Here is a 24,354-nt window from a genome sequence, read left to right on the forward strand (position 1 = left end):
GTTTTTTTTTTTAGTGAATAATCATTCTGGAAATTTAAAGAAACTGGTTCAGTTTCTTTATACACCTGTATAGGGTTCCTTCCTCGCGTTTGATTAATGCAGTATCCTGTTTTACAGACTTACGAGGTGCCAAGTTAATATAAAGAGGCACCATTTAAATAGTTTTTGTGTAAATTTTGCGAAGGTTTTCTTAATTATTGCAAACTCGTATAGTAAAAGTTTGCTTATGTAAAATTCAAGCAGAGTGAAGCCAAGTTAACAGACTCTTTAAATGACTATATAGAATTAGTTCAAAGAATAGTAGTTTTTGAAAGATAATTCCAGTAAGAAAGAGGTTTTCTTGAAGTGTAATTTTCAGTATAAAAAGTGTGTGCTTTAGTATCTAAGTATTTTAGTATTCATGTTTACTGATTATGCAAAGTGCTTTTCTAAATTTTCCCCCCCAGGCCAATTTTTTTAGCTTCCTTGAAGGTATCTACTGGGCTTTTTCTCTTTTAAAAACGTAATCTATAAGGGTGTAGTCCAACATTGTTTAAGTTGAGTAATATTTATTTGGAGAAGCAACTTAAACAATAGCAAGAAAATAGGCAAAATTCATTCTTATGCTTTTCCGAAACTTCACTGTTTCTTTGCCTGGATAGGCTGGCTTCCGTTAGTATTTATTTGGAACCACTAAGTGAACTTGGAACTGAGTGGCCTAGCTTCAGTATAATACTAGTGATACTGCGTTTCTTTCTAACCGCTGGGTAAGATCTTACGAAAAGAATTGAATAGTCTGATTTACTTATCCATTAGACACAACACACGGTCAAATCCTGTAAAAAGGGTACCTCTATTGGTTAGCTTTTGCTATTAACAGGACTATCCTCCAATAGTGTACTTTATTTGTAAACCAAACTAAATGTAGAAAGAGCGTTATACGTGGCAACATAGAGACAGGGTTTTCTGTTATTTAGCCGGCCGGAGTGGCCGAGTGGTTCTAGGCGCTACAGTCTGGAGCCGCGCGACCGCTACGGTCGCAGGTTTGAATCCTGCCTCGGGCATGGATGTGTGTGATGTCCTTAGGTTAGTTAGGTTTAAGTAGTTCTAAGTTCTAGGGGACTGATCACCTCAGAAGTTAAGTCCCATAGTGCTTAGAGCCATTTGAACCATTTTTTTTTTCTGTTATTTAGCTAAAAGCATACTAAATTACAATAGTAGTGGAAGGGTTATAAGCCCAGCCGCTGTCTGCTTGCTGTTGTGCTTTCGAGAAATCTGCAAAAATGTTGCAAACACGCGAGGTAAGTGGAAGTTCTGATTGGGGCCAGATAATTTTTGTACTTCAGTTGCGCATTTAATACACAACTGGCCATTAAAATTGCTACACCATGAAGATGACGTGCTACAGACGCGAAATTAACCGACAGGAAGAAGATGCTGTGATATGCAAATGATTAGGCTTTCAGAGCATTCAGACGAGGTTGGCGCCGGTGGCGACACCTACAGCGTGCAGACGTAAGGAAAGTTTTCAATCGATTACTCATACACAAACAGCAGTTGACCGGCGTTGCATGCTGAAACGTTGTTGTGATTTCTCGTGTAAGGAGGAGAAATGCGTACCATCACGTTTCAACTTTGATAAAGGTCGGATTGTAGCCTATCACGATTGCGGTTTATCGTATTGCGACATTGCTGCTCGCGTTGATCGAGATCCTATGACTGTTAGCAGAATATGGAATCGGTGGGTTCAGGAGGGTAATACGGAACGCCGTGCTGGATCCCAACGGCCTCGTATCACTAGCAGTCGAGATGACAGGCATCTTATCCGCATGGCTGTAACGGATCGTGCAGCCACGTCTCGATCCCTGAGTCAACAGATGGGGACGTTTGCAAGAAAACAACAAACTGCACGAACAGTTCGACGACGTTTGCAGCAACATGGACTATCAGCTCGGAGACCATGGCTGCGGTTACTCTTGACGCTGCATCACAGACAGGAGCGCCTGCGATGGCGTACTCAACGACGAACCTGGGTGCACGAATGGCAAAACGTCATTTTTTCGGCTAAATCCAGGTTCTGTTTATAGCATAATGTTGGTCGCATCCGTGTTTGGCGACGTCGCGGTGAACGCACATTGGAAGCGTGTATTCGTCATCGCCATACTGGCGTATCACCCGGCGTGATGGTATGGGGTGCCATTGGTTACACGTCTCGGTCACCTCTTGTTCGCTTTGACGGCACGTTGAACAGTGGACTTTACATTTCAGACGTGTTACGACCCGTGGTTCTACCCTTCATTCGATCCCTTCGAAACCCTAGGTTTCAGCAGGATAATGCACGACCGCATGTTGCAGGTCCTGTACGGGCCTTTCTGGATACAGAAAACGTTCGACTGCTGCCCTGGCCAGCGCATTCTCTGTATCTCTCACCAACTGAAAACGTCTGATAAATGGTGACCGAGCAACTGGCTCGTCACAATACGCCAGTCGCTACTCTTGATGAACTTTGGTATCGTGTTGAAGCTGCACGGGCAGCTGTACCTGTACACGCCATCCAAGCTCTGTTTGACTCAATGCACAGGCGCATCATGGCCGTTATTACTGCCAGAGGTGGTTGTTCTGGATACTGATTTCTCAGGATCTATGCACCCAAATTGCGTGAAAATGTAATCACATGTCAGTTCTAGTATAATATATTTGTCCGATGAATACCCGTTTATCATCTGCTTTTCTTCTTGGTGTAGCAATTTTAATGGCCAGTAGTGTACATAGTCAAGTTGAATTGAAACGTGTTATAGTTCAGTTCATATTGGGGTCTGTTTAGCCAAAGATTAGCATTCGAGTTTAAGTTGGATAACAGTTCATGTGGACATAGTTTAGGCAATACGTAGACTTTTTGTAGAGTGGGAGGTAAATTTTCGCTGCATTTCATACGGAATCACATAGTGGGGAACATAACACTCACTGTACCTGCAAAAGTATGTATTTATACGACAAGTAGTTCATAAGTGACGGCGGCTTAAGCATTCAGACGCGTGAAAAACTAGATTTTCTTAAAACTGAGCGCTATCATGGAGCAATAAAAGTGAAATGACTGCAGCGCCGCTCACCGGAGTAGTGCAGGAGGTATCTGAAGTAGAGCGGGCCCTGCCTCTTGCTCTTCCACGTGTTCGTGTCGTTTACGGAGAACTCCAGCGCCTTGCGCAGCGTCGCCCCTGTGATCTCGATTATGTCTATCGTGTTCTCGAACGGCAACACCGTGATCAAATCGCTGTAAGTTATGGCTGCAATAAAGAAATACTCATATCAGTACATTAATATTAATAAGAACATGCTCTTCAGAAATATAATATATCATGCACAAAAATTTGTATTTAAGATTTTTGTTAGGACAGCACTTCTGTTCTTTTGCGTGCTCTCTAGCTCTGTATATATTTCGTGAGCAATGCACCATATTTTATGGAAATGGTCGGTTTAGGGCGAATTATACCTTGGCCAGTCCTAAAAGCAGAATAAAGAAAAATATACACTCCTGGAAATTGAAATAAGAACACCGTGAATTCATTGTCCCAGGAAGGGGAAACTTTATTGACACATTCCTGGGGTCAGATACATCACATGATCACACTGACAGAACCACAGGCACATAGACACAGGCAACAGAGCATGCACAATGTCGGCACTAGTGCAGTGTATATCCACCTTTCGCAGCAATGCGGGCTGCTATTCTCCCATGGAGACGATCGTAGAGATGCTGGATGTAGTCCTGCGGAACGGCTTGCCATGCCATTTCCACCTGGCGCCTCAGTTGGACCAGCGTTCGTGCTGGACGTGCAGACCGCGTGAGACGACGCTTCATCCAGTCCCAAACATGCTCAATGGGGGACAGATCCGGAGATCTTGCTGGCCAGGATAGTTGACTTACACCTTCTAGAGCACGTTGGGTGGCACGGGATACATGCGGACGTGCATTGTCCTGTTGGAACAGCAAGTTCCCTTGCCGGTCTAGGAATGGTAGAACGATGGGTTCGATGACGGTTTGGATGTACCGTGCACTATTCAGTGTCCCCTCGACGATCACCAGTGGTGTACGGCCAGTGTAGGAGATCACTCCCCACACCATGATGCCGGGTGTTGGCCCTGTGTGCCTCGGTCGTATGCAGTCCTGATTGTGGCGCTCACCTGCACGGCGCCAAACACGCATACGACCATCATTGGCACCAAGGCAGAAGCGACTTTCATCGCTGAAGACGACACGTCTCCATTCGTCCCTCCATTCACGCCTGTCGCGACACCACTGGAGGCGGGCTGCACGATGTTGGGGCGTGAGCGGAAGACGGCCTAACGGTGTGCGGGACCGTAGCCCAGCTTCATGGAGACGGTTGCGAATGGTCCTCGCCGATACCCCAGGAGCAACAGTGTCCCTAATTTGCTGGGAAGTGGCGGTGCGGTCCCCTACGGCACAGCGTAGGATCCTACGGTCTTGGCGTGCATCCGTGCGTCGCTGCGGTCCGGTCCCAGGTCGATGGGCACGTGCACCTTCCGCCAACCACTGGCGACAACATCGATGTACTGTGGAGACCTCACGCCCCACGTGTTGAGCAATTCGGCGGTACGTCCACCCGGCCTCCCGCATGCCCACTATACGCCCTCGCTCAAAGTCCGTCCACTGCACATACGGTTCACGTCCACGCTGTCGCGGCATGGTACCAGTGTTAAAGACTGCGATGGAGCTCCGTATGCCACGGCAAACTGGCTGACACTGACGGCGGCGGTGCACAAATGTTGCGCAGCTAGCGCCATTCGACGGCCAACACCGCGGTTCCTGGTGTGTCCGCTGTGCCGTGCGTGTGATCATTGCTTGTACAGCCCTCTCGCAGTGTCCGGAGCAAGTATGGTGGGTCTGACACACCGGTGTCAATGTGTTCTTTTTTCCATTTCCAGGAGTGTATATAAAGGTAGGAGTGTAAATGTGGAAGCGTGTGGGTAATGTGGAAATGTCTAATATCTCGCCTCCAGACTGCTGCACTCTAGTGGGGCAACCATAAATTGTTGCAATAGTTCCTATTTGTCACGGTAGAGGGTTAGCAGTCACTTGAGCAACAGACGCCGTGACAGTGATGCAATTTACGTTCGCGCATTTTTTTAATCTTTTTCGAGGTGAGTTTTGGTATTACATTTATCTACCGGTACACATTTTATAGTTATCTTTCTTTACGTCTGATAGCTTATAAAGGGAGGTGCATAGAAGGTTTTAGCAGTCCTTTGTCAACCTTAAATGGATAGTAATCCACCGAAATTTAAAATGGCCATTGTGTAGGTAATGTGGAAGCATACATACGATGGCATTGTGGAAACGTTTCCACAATACCAACGTCAAATACATTACTTCTAATATGTTTTGCGTCTGTTTCTAGATGCCACGAAAGCTAACTGATCGGAAACCAAGAGCTATTGTGAAGAAGTGGGATGCTGAAAACATGATTAAGGCTATAATAGCCTTAAGGGAAAAGCAGATGGGGTTAAGAAGAGCAGTAAAAGCTTTCAGTTTACCTCAGACGACACTTCAAAGGTTTGTGCATAGTGATATGTCAACTGAAGAAAGTGTTTCTTTGAGACTTGTACGTAAGCCTGTACTACCTGATGCTATTGAGAAGCAGTTGTTACAGTGTCTCATTGAAATGGATAGTCGCTTCTATGGCCTTACCAGATTAGATATCAAGAGAATGGCATATCAGCTAGCGGATAGGAATAATATTAATCATCCTTTTACTTCAAATGCTGCATGTAGAACTTCGTTTGACCTTTTTCTTAGACGACACAGAAATAAACTCACAATCCACAAACCTATTTTAGAGAGCAAACGGGTTCAACAAAGAAGCTGGAGACAAGTTTTTTGACATTTTGGAAGCTGAGCACAGTAAACACTCCTATAGTGCTGATCATGTGTACAATGTGGACGAGACTGGGCTCTCTGTCGTCCAGAGCAGAATACCACATGTAATTGGACTGAAAGGTAAACGTCAAGTAGGTGCCCTCACATCAGTAGAGCGAGGATCCCTGGTGACTGTCAGATGCTGTATAAGTGCTGGTGGTACTTTCATGCCACCAGAGATGATCTTCCCTAGGAAGAACTGGACTGATACTCTACTGAAAGGAGCACCACCTGGAACAATTGTTAAATGCAATCCTTCAGACTGGATTCAAACCGAGCTCTTATCCGAGTGGTTTGACCACTTCATTTCTAAGGCACATCCCCCAAAAGAATCTCCTGTGTTGGTATTTCTTGATGGGCATAACAGTCATGCCAGAAACCTTCAAGTTATAAAATGTGCAAGGGAGAACCATGTTACAATCGTGAGCATTCCGCCTCACACCTCTCATAAAACTCAGCCACTTGATAAGAACTTTATGATCACTCTAAGAACCTATTACGCTATGTTCGCCAATGGTTGCGGCACAGCAGCCGGCCCTTAGGAACATTTGACATATGAGTTGTTTGGGAAAGCCTACCTAAAGTGCCACCAGGCTGGCTCTACTGCTGCAAAAGGATTTTTGGAGATTGGAATTTTCCCATGTGACAGGACTCTTTTTGCAGAAATCGACTTTATAGCTTCCACATCGGCTTTAGATGAGGCCAGAAGTCTGAGAGGAACTTATGAGAATCCAGCATCTCCAGGTGGAAGTAATGACCTCAGACAAGAAGACACTCAGAAAGCATTCAGACCTGTGACAACTGGCAGCCCAAGTGAAGATGGCCAAAGAGAAAGCAGAAGGTCAACATCGTTGTCAAAAACCTCATCAAACACGTGAGTGTCTCCACAAGATATCATGCCAATCCCTCCTCTAAAGAGGAAGGTTTCCAACAGAGGTCTTAAGCCCGGTTAATCAGCTGTTGCCTTATAAAACACACCTTGGAGACTCCTTACTGAAGGGTAAACAGAAGCTTCCTAAGGCACCGGCCAAAAGCAAGAAAAAACGTGAAGCTCCTACTATAAAACCATACAAAAAACGGTTTAAGTTTTCTAAGGATTCAGATGAAGACCCAATGCACCAACTGTCTCTTCAGGCGAGTCAGATTTGAATCTCCCAGTTGGGGAAGAAAAACCTATTGAAGAAGATGCCATTTGTATTTTTTGTGGAGGCGCATTTTCCAGGGACGTTCGGGGAGAATTGTGGAGTCACTCTGTGTGCTGGAAATGAAGGAGATATTTATATAAGCGATTTTTGCAAGTGAACTTCGCTTATGAAGCATTTTTCTATTACAGCTATGTTTAAAAATATTTTTGTGTAATTTAAATTTAATATAAAATGAAATAGTTTCTAACATTTTTAATAGTTTTCATTTGAAGTAGTCAGTTCCCACGATTTTAAGGCGTTTCCCCATTACCCGCACTTCTTGAAAAATTAATTAGTTGTTGTGGAAGCAGAAAATGTTTTTTTAATTTTTAACATATTTAGTTTTTGTGTTTAGTAATATTACAATCACTGCTAAAACATTATGAATTAGCTTTGGCTGATTTTTGAAGCTGAAAGAGAAGTAAACATTTCTTTTATATAGCAAAAACAAACTGGGTTTCCACATTTACACCCCTACCTCTATGAATTTATAACAATAATTGTATGTATGTATGTATGTATGAACGTCTCAAATTTCCACCTAACTTGCTAAATATATCACTTAGTATGTGGAAAGAAGCATTGTGGGGATAAAAGTTGTCTACTCCCCCCAGAGGTGGGGGTGAAAAAGGTTGACACAGAAATATAGCTCAGAAACATCTAGAGCAGTTTCAAGTAAATTTTGTGAATAATCACTCATTATGTGTCTTATTTGTTGCGGGTGGTTATAACAAACGTGCAGCTTCTCACGGGGTTCTAACGGTGGCTGTAATTATCGTACGTAGTGAAACTTGTTACATGTGCTAATGTGTTAATGAGGAACCGATTTACGCAGGAAAACAAATTAACAGGTGCAAATCTGGCGCTGTACACTTGTAGTATGACGGTATGAGATCCACACTGTGACTTGACAAGCTACAACGCGAGTGGACAGAATGGTTATTGAGAAGAATGACAGTGCGCTGTTGGTGAAACTTTTTTGTGAGAACGTGAGCAGTTCAGTGCTGTATTGAGAGAGTATCTCCAACTGAAAAGTCTGAGGAGACGTCCGATGCCATTATAAGGTTTAAAGAGGATGATAATGGAATTTCAAAACACAGGTGAGCTTGGTGTGGCACCTGGAAGAGGAAGGCGTCTTGTTCCGATGGAAGATATTGACGAGGCTGTTGTTGCTGTAACTGACCACGCAGCACGTGCCCCGACTAACGCTAGTGCTCGTTCTACATCCTGTGGTCAACAGTACGGAAAGTTTTGTGGTCTGTTTTAGACTAGTATCCGTACAAGATCCAGACGATGCATTAACTGAAACCCGTAGCAACGTTCTGAATTTGCTCCTCTGCTTCTGGGACGTATCGAAATTGATGACGCTCGGCCGTGCAACATTCTACGGAGTGACGAGGCAGAATTTACACTACAGGGTGCAGGGAATGGACAGAACTGCCGAATTTGGGATGCTCTTAAACCACGTCTTGTGCACGAAGAGCCACTGCACTCGCCGTATGAGGCTGTGTGGTGTGAATTCACAAGCACGTTTACTCCTGGTCCGTTCTTCTTTCAAGAGAATACACGGAGTGGGCCTGGCAGGTGTACCTTGAGTCTGCACGTTATTGAGGTCTCCTTGTACAGCATGTGCTTTGGAAGAGCGCAAGTGCGTGGAAACCACCGTTTTCATACAAGATGGTCCAACATCTCATATCGCTCGCCCTGTGAAATATCTGCTTAATATGACCTTCCACGAACCTATTATCTCCAGAGGTTTTCCAGGCGCACGCCCTGCAAGATCACCTAATCTGAATCCATGTGACTTTCTGCTCTGGTATTATCTAAAAGAACGCGGTTTCCAAGAACACATGCTGTCTCCGACTGACCTGAATGCCGTTGATTATACAGGCACAAATTGCTCAGATTCCACCGGAAATGCTGCGAGAACTATTGATAATGTCGTTTTACGGATGCAGCACATCATTGACATCACCAGTGTTCATCTTCAGCGAATTGCGTAAGCGTTACTTAATAATGAAATCAACATTATACCTTTCTCACTTGTTTGACGTCTCCTGCCCAAGTTCCGTTGCTAATCGATTATATAGGAAAACATTTCAATACCTGTGTAAGCATAGCGCCAGGCCGGCACCTAGTGGCCCAGAGGTTCTAGGCGCTACAGTCTGGAACCGTGCGACCGCTACGGTCGCAGGTTCGAATCCTGCCTTGGGCATGGATGTGTGTGATGTCCTTAGGTTAGTTAGGTTTAAGTAGTTCTAAGTTCTAGGGGACTGATGACCTCAGAAATTAAGTCCCACAGTGCTCAGAGCCATCTGAACCATAGCGCCAGATTTGCACCTGGTGAAAAAAATTGGAAGTAATTTTCTTCCAGCGTAAATCGGTTCTGTATTAACGTTCGTCGCCATACGATAATTATAGCCCACATTGCACCTCTGAGTCTACCTGCATTTTAATTATAAACACCCAGTATAATTTTTGTTTAAAATATTATGGTGTAATGTACACTATCCAACTCTTCAGTTAGGGATGGTATGAGAACCGGTCACATGTAATACATTTTCGATAAAGACCAATATTAGTACAGAATCCATCGTTTTCGGGGTCGTTAGCCAGATTGGTGACAGAACCAAACCGATGTCTGCCCGACTTGGCACAAGTACACTTGCTTTCTGGAAAAAATGCTGAGACAGAGACCCCTAACACTCCTCTGCGGGTCGAGAGATGACAAAAACATAGCTCAAAAACTCCTGATGCAGTTTGTACCAAACTTGCTATACACATGCGACTCATTTTTCGTCTAAAAATACTATGGGAGTAAGATGTCCCTACTAAGAGTTGTGGTTCAAATGGTTCAAATGCCTCTGAGCACTATGGGACTTAACATCTGTGGTCATCAGTCCCCGAGAACTTAGAACTACTTAAACCTAACTAACCTAAGGACAGCACACACATCCATGCCCGAGGCAGGATTCGAACCTGCGACCGTAGCAGTCGCGCGGTTCCGGACTGCGCTCCTAGAACTGCTAGACCACCGCGGCCGGCTACAAGTTGTGGTTGGGGCGGAGATGTGGATGGGCATTCGAAAACGACCGAATTTCTTTCTTGTATGTAGCCGACTTGTAATGCTTCAAAACTACGAAGCCCATCTGTCTTTTCTTTGTGTTGTTCAGTTGCGTCAACCAAATCGTGAGAATGATCAATGTGCACTATGCGATGAAAAGTATCCAGACACCCCCAAAAACATATGTTTTTCGTATTAGGTGCATTGTGCTACCAGCTACTGCCAGGTACTCCGTATCAGAGACCTCAGTAGTCATTAGACATCGTGAAAGGGCAGAATGGGGCGCTCCGCGGAACTCACGGACTTTGAACGTTGTAAGGTGATTGGGTGTCACTTGTGTCATAAGTCTCTACGCGAGATTTCCGCACTCTTAAACATCCCTAGGTACACTGTTTCCGATATGATAGTGAAGTGGAAACGAGAAGGGACACTTACAGCACAAAAGCGTACAGGCCCACCTCGTCTGGTGGCTGACAGAGACCGCCGACGGTTGGAGACGGTCGTAATGCGTAATGTGTTACAGGTAGACATGTATCCAGACCATCACACAGAAATTCCGAACTGTTTCAGGATCCACTGCAGGTACTATGTCATTTAGGCTGGAGGTGAGAAAACTTGGATTTCATGGTCGAGCGGCTGCTCATAAGCCACAGATCACGCCTGTAAATGCCAAACAACGCCTCGCTTGGTCTAAGGAGCGTAAGTAATGGACGATTGAACAGTGGAAGAAAAACGTTGTGTGAGGTGAGCAATCAAGGTACACAGTTTGGCGATCCGATGGCAGGATGTGGGTATGGCGAATGCCCGTTGAACGTCATCTGCCAAGGTGGGGGGGGGGGGGGGGGGGGGGGGTAGTGCCAACAGTAAAATTCTGAGTCGGTGGTGTTATGCTGTGGTCGTGGTTTTCATGCAGGGGACTTGCACTCCTTGTTGTTTTGCGTGGCACTATCACAGCAAAAGCCTACATTGATATTTTAAGCACCTTCTTGCTTCGCATTGTTGAAAAGCAATTCAGTAATGGACTGGCCTGCACAGAGTCCTGACCTAAATTCTATAGAACACCTTTGTGATGTTTTGGAAAGCCGACTTCGGGCCAGGCCACACCGACCGACATCGATACCTCTCCTCAGTGCAGCACTCCGTGGAGAATGGGCTGCCATTCCCCAAGAAACCTTCCAGCACCTGACTGAACGAATGCCTGCGAGAGTGGAAGATCACAGGGTAATGTCATCAAAGCCAACACCATATTGAATTCCAGCATTACCGATGGAGGGCGCCACGAACCTGTAAGTCATTTTGAGCCAGCTGCCCGGATGCTTTTGATCACATAGTGTATGCGAAATATAGACCTATGTATGAGTAAAATACACTTACGGAAAAAATCATATCAAAAAATAATTCATGTAGAGTAATGAAATTTTCTCAGATGGAAACCCAGTTCTCAGCAAAGAAGGGAAAGCAGAAAGATGGAAGGAGTATATAGAGGGTCTATACATGGGCAATGTTCTTGAGGACAATATTATGGAAATGGAAGAGGAGGTAGATGAAGATGAAATGGGAGCTATGATACTGCGTGAAGAGTTTTACAGAGCACTGAAAGACCTGAGTCGAAACAAGGCCCCAGGAGTAGACAACATTCCATTGGAACTACTGACGGCCTTGGGAGAGCCAGTCCTGACAAAACTCTAACATCTGGTGAGCAACATGTATGAAACAGGCGAAATACCCTCAGACTTCAAGAAGAATATAATAATCCCAATCCCAAAGAAAGCAGGTGTTGACAGATGTGAAAACTACCAAACTATCAGTTTAATAAGTCACAGCTGCAAAATACTAACGCGAATTCTTTACAGACGAATGGAAAAACTAGTAGAGGCCGACCACGGGGAAGACCAGATTGGATTCCGTAGAAATGTTGGAACACGTGAGGCAATACTGACCCTACGACTTATCTTAGAAGCTAGATTAAGGAAGGGCAAACCTACGTTTCTAGCATTTGTAGACTTAGAGAAAGCTTTTGACAATGTTGACTGGAATACTCGCTTTCAAATTCTGAAGGTGGCAGGGGTAAAATACAGGGAGCGAAAGGCTATTTACAATTTGTACATAAATCATGTGGCAGTTATAAGGGTTGAGGGGCATGAAAGGGAAGCAGTGGTTGGGAATGGAGTGAGACAGGGTTGTAGCCTCTCCCTGATGCTATTCAATCTGTATATTGACCAAGCAGTAAAGGAAACAAAAGAAAAATTCGGAGTAGGTATTAAAATCCATGGAGAAGAAATAAAAACTTTGAGGTTTGCCGATGACATTGTAATTCTGTCAGAGACAGAAAATGACTTGGAAGACAGTTGAACGGAATGGACAGTATCTTGAAAGGAGGGTATAAGATGAACATCAACAAAAGCAAAACGAGGATAATGGAATGTAGTCGAATTAAACCGGGTGATGCTGAGGGAATTAGATTAGGAAATGAGACACTTAAAGTAGTAAAGGAGTTTTGCTATTTGGGGACCAAAATAACTGATGATGGTCGAAGTACAGAGGATATAAAATGTAGACTGGCAATGGTAAGGAAAGCGTTTCTAAAGAAGAGAAATTTGCTAACATCGAGTATTGATTTGTCAGGAAGTCGTTTCTGAAAGTATTTGTATGGAGTGTAGGCATGTCTGGAAGTGAAACATGGACGATAAATAGTTTAGACAAGAAGAGAATAGAAGCTTTCGAAATGTGGTGCTACAGAAGAATTGGGGAGAAGAGGAGTTTGTGGCACAACTTGACTAGAAGAAGGGATCGGTTGGTAGGATATGTTCTGAGGCATCAAGGGATCACCAATTTTGTACTGGAGGGCAGCGTGGAAGGTAAAAATCGTAGAGGGAGATCAAGAGACGAATACACCAAGCAGATTCAGAAGGATGTAGGCTGGAGTAGGTACTGGGAGATGAAGAAGCTTGCACAGGATAGAGTAGCATGGAGAGCTGCATCAAACCAGTCTCAGGACTGAAGACCACAACAACAACAACAATGAAATTTTGAGAATACGTTTGTCTATTAACATATGTAAGTGATTAACATTGCAAGATCACAGGGTAATATAAGCGACGGAAAAGGCATTGCAAATGTGAAATGCTGATACGTTAATAACCGCCAGAATGTTGAACGAGGGCATGCAAATGTGCATGCATTGTGTTGTACAGATGCCAGATGTCAGTCTGTGGCCTGGAGCTTCATGCCTGTTGCATTACGTCGGTCGATACAGGGAAGTTTAATGCTGTTTGTGGATGACGCTGGAGTTGTCGTGTGATGATGTCCCACGTTTGCTCGATTGGAGACTGATATGGTGATCAAGCAGGCTAAAGAAACATGTCCTCACTTTGTAGCATATTGGATTACACCAGTGGTATGTGGACGAGTTTTATCCAGTTAGAAAACATCCTCTGGAATGCTGTTCACGAATGGCTGCAGAACAGGTCGAGTCACCAGACTGACGTACAGTTTTGTAGTCAGGGTGCTTGGGATAACCACGAGAGTGCTCCTGCTGTCGCAAGAAACCGCACTCCAGTTGTAGGTCTAGTGTGTCTTGGCCGCAACAGATTCGGTACAGCTCTAACAAAAACATGGCCTTCACTGGCAGCGAGAAAGAATCAGGTTTCATCAGAATACACAACAGATCTCGACTCTGGCCTGCAATGAGCTCTCGGTTGACTGCCACTGAACTCGCAAATGGCGGTGGTTTGGTGTCGGTGGCTCGGAGCTGTCCTTGAAGTAACTTGTTGCTCAGATTGCTACCGAACACGATGGTCTTCCCTCTCGATAGTGCCACGTGGCCGTCCGGAGACCGGTCTTCTTGTGACCGTACATTCTCGTAACCACCGCTGCCAGCAATCATGTAGCTGTAGTGGTTACATTCGTGACAAGTCTTTCTGCAATATCGCACATGGGACAGCCTACACTTCACAACCTCGCTCACACACAGTGCGGTGTTGATAACGGTGTCTTCGTCGCGTTAAAGGAATTCTTGACTAACATCAACTCACCACGTCCAGTCTCAAAGGTAACTAACGCTCACGACCGTTACAGCGTGTATTTCAAGCACACCTGATTTACATCCTCATAGTGGCCCTACTAGCGCCACTCTCACACGACTGTCGTGAAATATGGATAGACCTCATCTTCCAGATATAGAAACACGCCTACCAGCCTTCGTTTATGTCGCACAACTCCTTCTTGGTGTTGTGATTTTTTTTTCCATCAGGGTATAATTACGTGACGTATGCATTCATGGTGGAGGCGTGAGTAAATGCTAGTACGATCCAGAATGAATTTTCACTCTGCAGTGGAGTGCGCGCTGGTTTGGAACTTTCCGCCAGATTGAAACTGTGTGCCGGACTTTGACTCGAACATTGGACATACCCATTTCGCGTGCAAGTACTCTACCGACTGAAGCATCCACTCAGTGCGGCTCACGACGCACCTTCACAGCTTTATTCCGCCTGTACCCCATTCCCCCACCTTCAGATCTTCACAGTAATTCTCCCGCATACATTGAGGGACTAGTAGTCTCGGAGAACGAGGTTTGGAAGGTACAAGACGTACTGACGGAAATAACGCTCTGCAGTCGCTTTATGGAGTGTGCTTGGATAGCTCCAGTCGGTAGAGTACAAGTCCGCGAAAGGCAAAGGTGCCAGTTTTGATCTGCCGTGATTAATTATCATTTATGTACGTGATTTAAAACGATACTTAGGAGAAATAAGCTACTAGTTTAGGCCGAATTATTTCACGCATTTCTCTCGAAGGCCAACTGTGTTTCTTTCAGCATCTCTCTAATCTATAGCCCTATGCTTTGTTTTACGCTTATTATGCAGTAGTGCCTGTTTTTTTAGAAGAGTCCCTCCCATCATGAACTGTTCTAATGGGTACATAACTATCCAGTGTGTGGTGAACTGTTCTTTTAAACTTGGTCCATAGTTCCTCTACATACTCCTCTTCTGAACTAGAAGTTTCAAGTTCCTCAACGAGATATACCACTACTGCTTTTTTTATGTTTACTGATCATATAAATGTTTCTACTTGATTCTGTCGCCCTTTGGACTTGGATAATCATTTTTTCTACAATTGCCTCATAGTAACTTATACCTTACTTCCATGTGGACATGCTTAAAGAGGTCAAGTGTGCCTCTTGCCATTAGATCGAACATATTTCTATCACGAGTTGGTTCCCGAACTATCTGTTTGAAGTAGTTTACAAAGAAGCATTTAGTAGCGTATCATAAGATGTCTTGTCACGCCCACTGCTTACAAAGCTGTAATTTTCTGTGGTGTGCGTACTGTAAGACCTTCGGTACACACACCATCAGATTAGTTGACTTGTCGCTCTAACGAAGTAGGCGAGTGTCAGCAATATGTCTCGTGGTCTTATCGTGGCGTGTTTATCTTCTGCCGTTAGGTCAGACGATAGAAATGCCACTTGCACGCTTAGAGTAGCAGATTGACGGTGACCAACTTTAAACAGAACTTGATTAATTTTCACACACATTTATTAAAATAATAAAAATCATAGATATTACGTAACTTGATTCTGGATGCTTTTTACAATTGACAATCTGAAGTTCCTTTGGTCTTGGTACGTTAATCTTATTCTCACATATCTCTGATACTTGACAAAGTGTCTATTCATTTATCTTCATGCCTATGTACAGGAATATGGTAATCTTATTAGGCACAGACTGAAACTTGATTATAGACTGGTACAGACTAATGCAGACTGGTGCGGACTAACTCATCGGAGGTCTGTACACTCGTTATAATACCTCACGCGTTCAGGTATCACTGCGCGAGTGTGATCCGCGAGGAGAAAAGGTTCTACGTTAGCAGCAATCTCATTGGCTGCGTTACATATTAATACGCGGATCGGCGGAAGCAGAATTTGGTCCGTCTCTAAGACAGCGCCATCTCGTAGTGGGGAGACGGACGAGCGCTTCGCCTGCGCTGTTGTGCTTAGCGGGGCGCGCGCTAGTGGGAAAGTTGTGTACGCGCTGACTACGTGGAACTATGTACACAACATTTTCCCAATTGATTGTTGGATGATTTAAGTCTTCACCGTCAAGTACTGTACGACTGGGGAGCTTATGTACAAGTGAACTGAAGTTTTCGGTTATATCAGGAGGTGAGTCTGGTGTTTGGTAGAAGGCTTCAGTTACAATTTCATCCTCACCTCTGGTACTCAGTCTTGCCCAAACCATGTCGCATGCAGTTTCAATTCCTGTCGCGGTGGATTTGAGTTTCTTGAGATCAGCCTATCCTTTCCCTGTACCCTTAAACTTTCTCCAAAAATCTCGCTGCTATCAACTTCAGGTTTTAACCAGCTTCCTGTTCCTGGTGTTATATGAGTTTCACTGCTTTTCACGAACGCTTCAATCTCTGCAACTTCGTTGCACATGCTTCGGCAGTTTACTGCTAGGATTTTAATACTCTATGTTTGGCATTTCTTTGGATCTTAGAATAATACTTCCAGATCTCCTCCAGCTACCGTTATCTGAACCGGAGAGCCACCTAATCTACGAAACCCTTGTGTGCTCCCCACACATAGTCAGCTACCTGGATAGCAACCTATGGTGTATAGTGCATACCTCATCCATTAAGGCGGAACTTACAATTCTCATCTCGATGGTGAAAGTCCAGGAAGTCACAGCCTCACTTGTCACAGAACCCTCGATGTCTCTGGTTCAGTCCTTCCACTCAACTCAGAGCCAGGGGGCCATGATCAGTTCTGGGGTCAATGCTGGAAACTGTTAGCTTCGTTGAAGCTCCGTCGCTGGAATGATCCAAGTATGACCTCTTGTCCCAGATGACGCCACTTTTTGTTCCACTGTGCGCCGCAATCTCCAGTTGGTTCCACCCCTTTCCCTCAACGCCTGCCAGAATAGCTTCTTCACCATGTTGAACGGTGGCAGGGGGGACGCGTACACACCGAGTATACCTGGTATTCTTTCCTGTCCCTCAAAGTCCTTCCCCTAGGGGTGCCATTATTCGCCATAAGCTTAAACGTCTAGCGATTAATAGACCCCCCTTCCATTTTGTGTTCCTTCTCTTGACGTAGGACACAGCAGCTTTTCTTTCAGATGAAGCAAGTCCCACTAGCCCAGTTTCACTTTGAATGGAAGACAGCACATCGAACTTGTCAGTTAGGGGGATAGGTATAACACGTCGATTCTTCCCTGATCCCTGCCTCCCACCTGCTGTTGTGCACCACTGTTAATGCACAACTACCACTGTCGGATAAACAAACCTCAGAACAGAGCAGTACTGATTGCAAGCTTGAGGGCGACGTGTAAAATAGACAGTACTATTGTCAACAGCATGAACCAAATACATGGGAAATTTAGATATTTAGAAGGGATAGTCCAACGCAGTAGGCAAGAATAGGAGGAAGTAATCAATAGGAGGGTATCAAAATTAGGCAAAAACTTTTACAATGAAAGGATAATCAGTTTTGGACTTAAGCTAAGACAGAAGTCCTCAGAGGAAAAAGTGTTTGATGCACTGGAAACTTCGGCTCTGGTTGTAAAAGGGGTCAGTGCACCGGTCTGGCAAACAATGCAAGGTGCTGCTGACCAGTGGTCACATTTTCTGAATGGCCGACGATCGGGAATCTAAAACCGTCCGTAATTCTGTAGCTCCAAAATGGATTACACGAACTTGTTTCCTGGAAAACAAGATCTGTGGCCGTAATAATTTCATGCTAAGCTGAAAACTTTTCAATCGGCACAGTACGACCTAACGTTGATTTCGTTGTGATAGTCATTGAAATTAATCAAATTTAGGTGTTATGATTTTTGTGATGAGAACGTAAGGTTTGTTGGTGACCGCTCACAGCAATTTCCCAAACCAATATGGACGAAATCTGGTTTCCTAACACTGTATGATGCCATAGCTTTAGCGTATTATTCATTGTGTATTAGTAGTAGGGGCAATTTGTAATTACCATATTTCTTTGTTGGATGAAGTCACGCCAAAAATAATAAAATAAATAAAGCGATGCTAGTGACCAAGTTCTGTCTTGAGATACTCCAGTGCTTCAAAAGTTTCAAAAATATTGTAAAATGCCTTACTTTAGACCAAGGTTTGCTACAGGAAACACGTACGCCGCTTTAACTTAGACGTATCCCCATTATACGACTGAGACAAAGAGGAGGATGCCAACCACATCTTCTTGGTCCTAATGGTCAGATACTGTTCTACGAGTCAAGTGCTCCAACACCTGGCCAACACTGGGTACTCCACCGGCTACTCCGACAACTGTGGCGTTATATCTAAAAGACTTTAGAATAAGACGCCTTTCATATTAATCTTCAGGTTAAGTGATGAAAAGTGGGTTGGTAAAGGGTAACTTACTTTGTGTGAACTCGTCCAAACACCTAAAAGTCAAACAACCTACAGATGTCAACCGCGTCAGGTAAACGTGAGTGCAGTAAGTGAACACCTGACGGAAAGAGGATCTTGCATAAGATTTCCTTGAGGTTTTTTTTCTTTTTGCTAGCAGATGTGTAACATTTTGTATGCTCCATTTGCAATAGAAACGGAAATTGTCGCCCGTAAATCTCAAGTGTTCAAATCCAATCTGGAACGATCTCACGCGAGGTACTTACGAGTCTCCTGCGGTCAAATAAATAAAAACGTAGTACATAACAAAAGGCCTTTACTTACTTCCGTTGTTGGTCTCCTCAATAGACGCCCGGATACCTCCAGAGTTGGTGATGGCTATGGGAGCCTCCGTCCATCGCTGCGAATCGGAGCTGCTCTGCAGCACTGCCATCTGAAAGGAACAAAAACCAGTCATCAAAACTGCCTGTGTCACATTGGGTCACAGCGGCGTCCACTTTTCCTCTCTTGGCGTATTGTACGAATTAACCACTAATTTGAGAGATCACGCTGAATGAAGTTTTAACAGATGTCTGTACCATTTGAACAAATTACAATACTGACGAAACAGGAAATGAATTTGGGACATCTTTCCTCCTTTGGTTCCCTCCTCAATCTTGTTGAACGTGCATTGTTTTTCACTTAGAGCTATAATCATAAAAAATCCGGACAGGTAGTAGGAGGGTTCGCATTCCTGGGGTTCCGTATACACTTAATTATTTGTATAGATAGTTCTTCTACAGGTTTTGATGAGTAAGTGTATGGGTGTCAAAATATGTGCAATAAATAACCTTCTCTTTTGACTGCATTGTTAGAACCTTAAATTCTTTGCAAAACCAAGGGACCGTAGATTTTCGTATTTGACATATATTTCGATTTGATACCCTACCCGTTTTGAAGAAAAAGGGGTCTTAACAGGCAGACAGACGAGTGAACGACAAAATGATCCTATAATGGTTCATTTTTACTAATTAAAGTAAAGAGCACTAAAAAAAAAGTAATAATCCTGGAAATAAGAGACAGTTAATACAAAAGTAAAATGGTGTTGCGTTGTTATGGCAACAGCGCAAACCACTAACACATGCAAATACTCGAACTCAGATTCGCCTACATTTTGTGTAAACAACTGATAACTGGAGACGAAAGAAACAGGTTTCCAGATGCGGTATTTCAGAAAGGTGCTCAAAATAAACGGACTGATAAGAAATGAGAAAGTCCTGCACAGGATCGGTGAGGAAAGGAATTTGTGGTAAAAGCAAAGTAGAAGACGAAAGAGAATGATAGTATATGACGACAGAGTAACGTTGATGGTATTACAGGACGAAAATAGCAGCAGAAGTGAGAGATTGGTTTATAAACAACAAGCGACTGACGACGATGGGAATGTTATTCTGAGGTGAAAATATTAGTATAGGAGAGTAAGTGGGTAATTGGTGGCGTAGTATTGAGCGAAAAGGCCGGCTTCGTCCAACTACGTCTAAGTATCACATACCGGGCCAATTAGAACAGAAGGTTTTCGCTGTTGTTTATACTTTGTGGCAACAATTCTATATCCCAAACGATAATCCAAAAGCGACATAACACGCTTACGACACGTGTTATGTTTCTGTCATCACATTTGTCAGCCAAATGTTTGATTCACATTTATTTTCAGATTTTAAGGTGATTAGTCAAAACTAGTGCATTCAGGTTTCATTGTCATAAGCAACTTTGGTTACAAAGCAAAACGCAAAGAGTAATAATAACGCATTCCAGTGCTTACCTGCTGAGAAACGTCGAGTCATGTAGACCCAAAGACTGGAAAGACGCTAAACGATAGTTAAAGTGTGAGTTAACCTTTGTGCAGGGCATGCAGACGTACAGTGCTTTTATGTCTCTAAATGCCATGTAAATATAGATTGGAAACACTGTTGCTAAGACCTATAGTGCTCAGAGCCATTTTTTTTAGTTATTTGTCTTCAAAACAATGCGACCCAAGACGAATTCCTCTAGGGCTGTTACGCCTGTGCCAACCTTTTCATCTCAAAGTAGCACTTGGAACCAACGTGTTCAATTATCTGCAAAATATATTCCAATCTCCGTCTTTAACTACAATTTTTACCCCTCTAGCGCTGTGGAAATTATTCCCTGATGTCTTAACAGATATCGTCCTGCCCATTCTTCTGGTCAGTGTTTTCCATATAATCCTTTCCTCGACGATTGTGCGGAGAAACTCCTCATTCCTTATCAGGCCACCTAATATTCATCATTTTTTCTGTAGCACCACGTTTCAAAGGGTTCGATTCTCTTCTGTTTCTGTTTTCCCACCGTCCATGTCTCTCTGCCATAGAATGCAGTGTTCCAAACGAACATTGTCAGATATTCCTCCCTCAAACTGAGACCTATGCTTGATACTAGATGGCGAGGAGAGCCATTTTTGTCTTTTTTGCTTTTGATGTTCTTATTGCTCCGTCCGCCATTGGTTATTTTGCTGCCTTAACTTCGTCTACTTTGTGATCCCCAATGCTCATATTAAGTTTCTCCCTGTTCTGATTTCTGCTCCCTATAATTACTTTCGTCTTTCGTCGACTTACTGCCAATTAATATTGTGTACTAATAATATTGTGTACTAATTCAAAACATCCTGTAATTCTTCTTCACGTCCGATGAGGACAGTAATCTAATAAATGAATCTATCGTCGATATCCTTTCACAAGAAATTTTAATCCCACGCTTCTTTCTTATATTTCCGTCATTCCTTCTTCGATGAGCAGATTGGACACTAGAAGCGAAAGATTTCATCCCTTTTTAATGCGGCACTTCGTCTTCGACCCTTATTGTCCCCTTTTGGTTCTTGTACATACTGTATTACCCGTCTTTTTCTATAGCTTACCCTGTTTTGTCTCAGGATTTCGAACATCTTGTACCATTTCCGGGTCGACGAACCTTATGACCTTGTCCTGATTTTTCTTAGTGTTGTTTCCATTACCAACCACAAAGTCTCAACTGTCTCTCTGGTACTTTTGCCTTACCTACAGCCAAACTGATCGTCATCTAACAGATCCTCAGCTTTCTTTTCCATATTTCTATATGCATGAGATGTTGAGCTGATTGTGCGATTATCCTCGCACTTGTCGGCTCTTGCAAAATTCAGAATTGTGTGGATGATGTATTTCCGAAAACGTGGTGGTACCTCGTCAGTCTCATACATTCTAACAGCAACACGAATAGTCATTTTGTTGTCACTTCCCTCCAATGATTTTAGAAATTCCGGTGGAATATTATCTGTCCCTACTGCATTATTTGATCTTAAGTCCTCCACAGCTCTTTTAAATTCTGATTCAAATACTGAATCACCTATCTCTTCCCTACCATCTCATCAGGTGAGTCCTCCTCTTCATAGAGGCCTTCAATGTACTCTACACCTAAGCGCTCTTCCTCTGCATTTAACGTAGAATTTCCGTTGCCCTCTTAATGTTACCACACTTGTTTTTAAGTTCACCGAAGGTTATTTTGACTTTTCTATACTCTGAGTCAGTACCTCTGACAATCATATCTTTTTCTATTTCTTCACATTTTTCATGCAACTGTTTCGTCTTAGCTTCTCTGGTCTTCCTATTTATCTCGTTCCTAAGCGACTTACATGTCTGTATACATGAACATTTTTGTACTTTCTTCTTTTGTCGATCAGCTGATTTTTTTCTGTTCTTATCCATGGTTTCTACCCAGTTACCTTCCCTACACGTAAGTTTTTCAGTCCAATTTCCCCACCGACAGATATACGCTGAGGTGACAAAAGTCAATGGGTAGCAACATGTACAACGAACGTATCCGTTATGCCAGTGTGGCAAAATTTGGCGTTAATAGGCTATGGAGCTATGGCAGCAGGCGACTGACGATAGTGGCTTTGCTAACAGCACGATGTCGCCTGCAGCACCTCTCCTGAGCTCGTAACCATATCGGTTTCACCCTAATTTCTGGGAATACGTGGCATGGTCAGATGGATTCCGATTTCAGTTGGTAAGAGCCGATTGTCTGATTCGAGTGTGCGCAGAACCCACGAAGCCGCGAACCCAAGTTATCAAAAAGGCACCGTGCGAGCTGGTGGTGGCTCCATAATGGTGTGGGCTGTATTTACATAGAATGGACTGGGTTCTCTGGTCCGAAGGAACGATCATTGACTGGAAATTGTTACGTTCGGCTACTTGGAGACTGTTTGCAGCCATTCGTGGACCTCGTGTTCCCAAACAATGATGGAATTTTTATGGATGACAATGCGCCATGTCACCTGGCTACGATTGTTCGCGATTGGCTTGAAGAACATTCTGGATAATTCTCAGAGTATGCTGATAAAATAGCTCCATATTTAGCAATTATATACAACACTCGCTCACAGAAAGATCCGTACCTAAAGACTGGAAAATTGCTCAAGTCACACCAATACCCAAAAAGAGAAGAAGGAGTAATCCCCTGAATTACAGGTCCATATCACTAACGTCTATTTGCAGTAGGGTTTTAGAATATATACTGTATTCGAACATTATGAAGTACCTCGAAGAAAACGATTTATTGACAAATAGTCAGCACGGATTCAGAAAATATCGTTCTTGTGAAACACAACTAGCTCATTATACTCATGAGGTAATAAGTGCTATCGACAGGGGATGTCAAATTGATTCCATATTTTTAGATTTCCAGAATTTTCGACACCGTTCCTCACAAGCGTCTTCTAACCAAACTGCTTGCCTACGGGGTATCGCTTCAGTTGTGCGACTGGATTCGTTATTTCCTGTCATAAAGGTCACAGTTCGTAGTAATAGACGGAAAGTCGTCGAGTAAAACAGAAGTAATATCCGGCGTTCCCCAAGGAAGTGTTATAGGCCCTCTATTGTTCCTGATCTATATTAACGATATAGGAGACAATCTGAGTAGCCCTATTAGATTGTTTGCAGGAGACGCTGTCATTTACCGTCTTGTAAAGTCATCAGATGATCAAAACGACTTGCAAAATGATTTAGATAAGATGTCTGTATGGTGCGAAAAGTGGAAATTGACCCTGAATAAAGAAAAGTGTGAAGTTATTCACATGAGTACTAAAAGAAATCAGCTAAATTTTGATCACGCGATAAGTCTCACAAATCTGAGGGCTGTAAATTCAACTAAATACTTAGGGATTACAATTAGAAATAAACTAAATTGGAACGATCACATATATAATATTGTGGGTAGAGCAAATCAAAGACTGCGATTCATTGGCAGAACCATTAGAAGGTGCAACAGGTCTACTAAAGAGACTGCTTACACCACGTTTGTCCGCTCTATTCTGGAGTACTGTTGTGCGGTGTGGGATCCGCATCAGGTGGGACTGACGGATGACATAAAAAAAGTACAAAGAAGGGCAGCTCGTTTTGTATTATCGCGAAATAGGGGAGATAGTGTCACAGACATGATATGTGAATTGGAGTGGTAATCATTAAAACAAAGGCGATTTTTGTTGCGACGGGATCTTCTCATGAAATTTCAATCACCAGTTTTCTCCTCCGATTCACGATAAAATAAATCAGGGCCCGCACAGAAAAATTTAAGTGCTTGTTTTCCCGCGTGCCTTTCAAGAGTGGAACGGTAGAGAGACAGCATGAAGGTGGTTCACTGAACCGTCCGCCAGGCACTTTATTGTGAATAGCAGAGTAATCACGTAGATGTAGATGCAGATGAATTTTTATGGATGACAATGAGCCATGTCATCTGGCTACGATCGTTCGCGGTTGGCTTGAAGAACATTCTGGATAATTCGA

General features: G+C 43.5%; 1 protein-coding gene across 1 annotated transcript in view; it reads right to left on the bottom strand.

Moving 5' to 3' along the window:
• The window catches only part of LOC126458298 (apyrase), a 171,865-nt gene that overhangs the window by 9,463 nt on the left and 138,048 nt on the right, over window positions 1-24,354 (bottom strand). Inside the window, exons 6-7 of the mRNA XM_050095242.1 lie at window positions 18,866-18,974; window positions 3,090-3,263 (exon numbers count right to left, since the gene is read on the bottom strand). Of these exons, the coding sequence (XP_049951199.1) occupies window positions 3,090-3,263; window positions 18,866-18,974 (283 nt within the window). The remainder of the gene's footprint in view (window positions 1-3,089; window positions 3,264-18,865; window positions 18,975-24,354) is intronic.

The sequence above is a fragment of the Schistocerca serialis genome, chromosome 2, assembly GCF_023864345.2.
Source record: "Schistocerca serialis cubense isolate TAMUIC-IGC-003099 chromosome 2, iqSchSeri2.2, whole genome shotgun sequence".
NCBI classification, from domain to species: Eukaryota; Metazoa; Arthropoda; class Insecta; order Orthoptera; family Acrididae; genus Schistocerca; species Schistocerca serialis.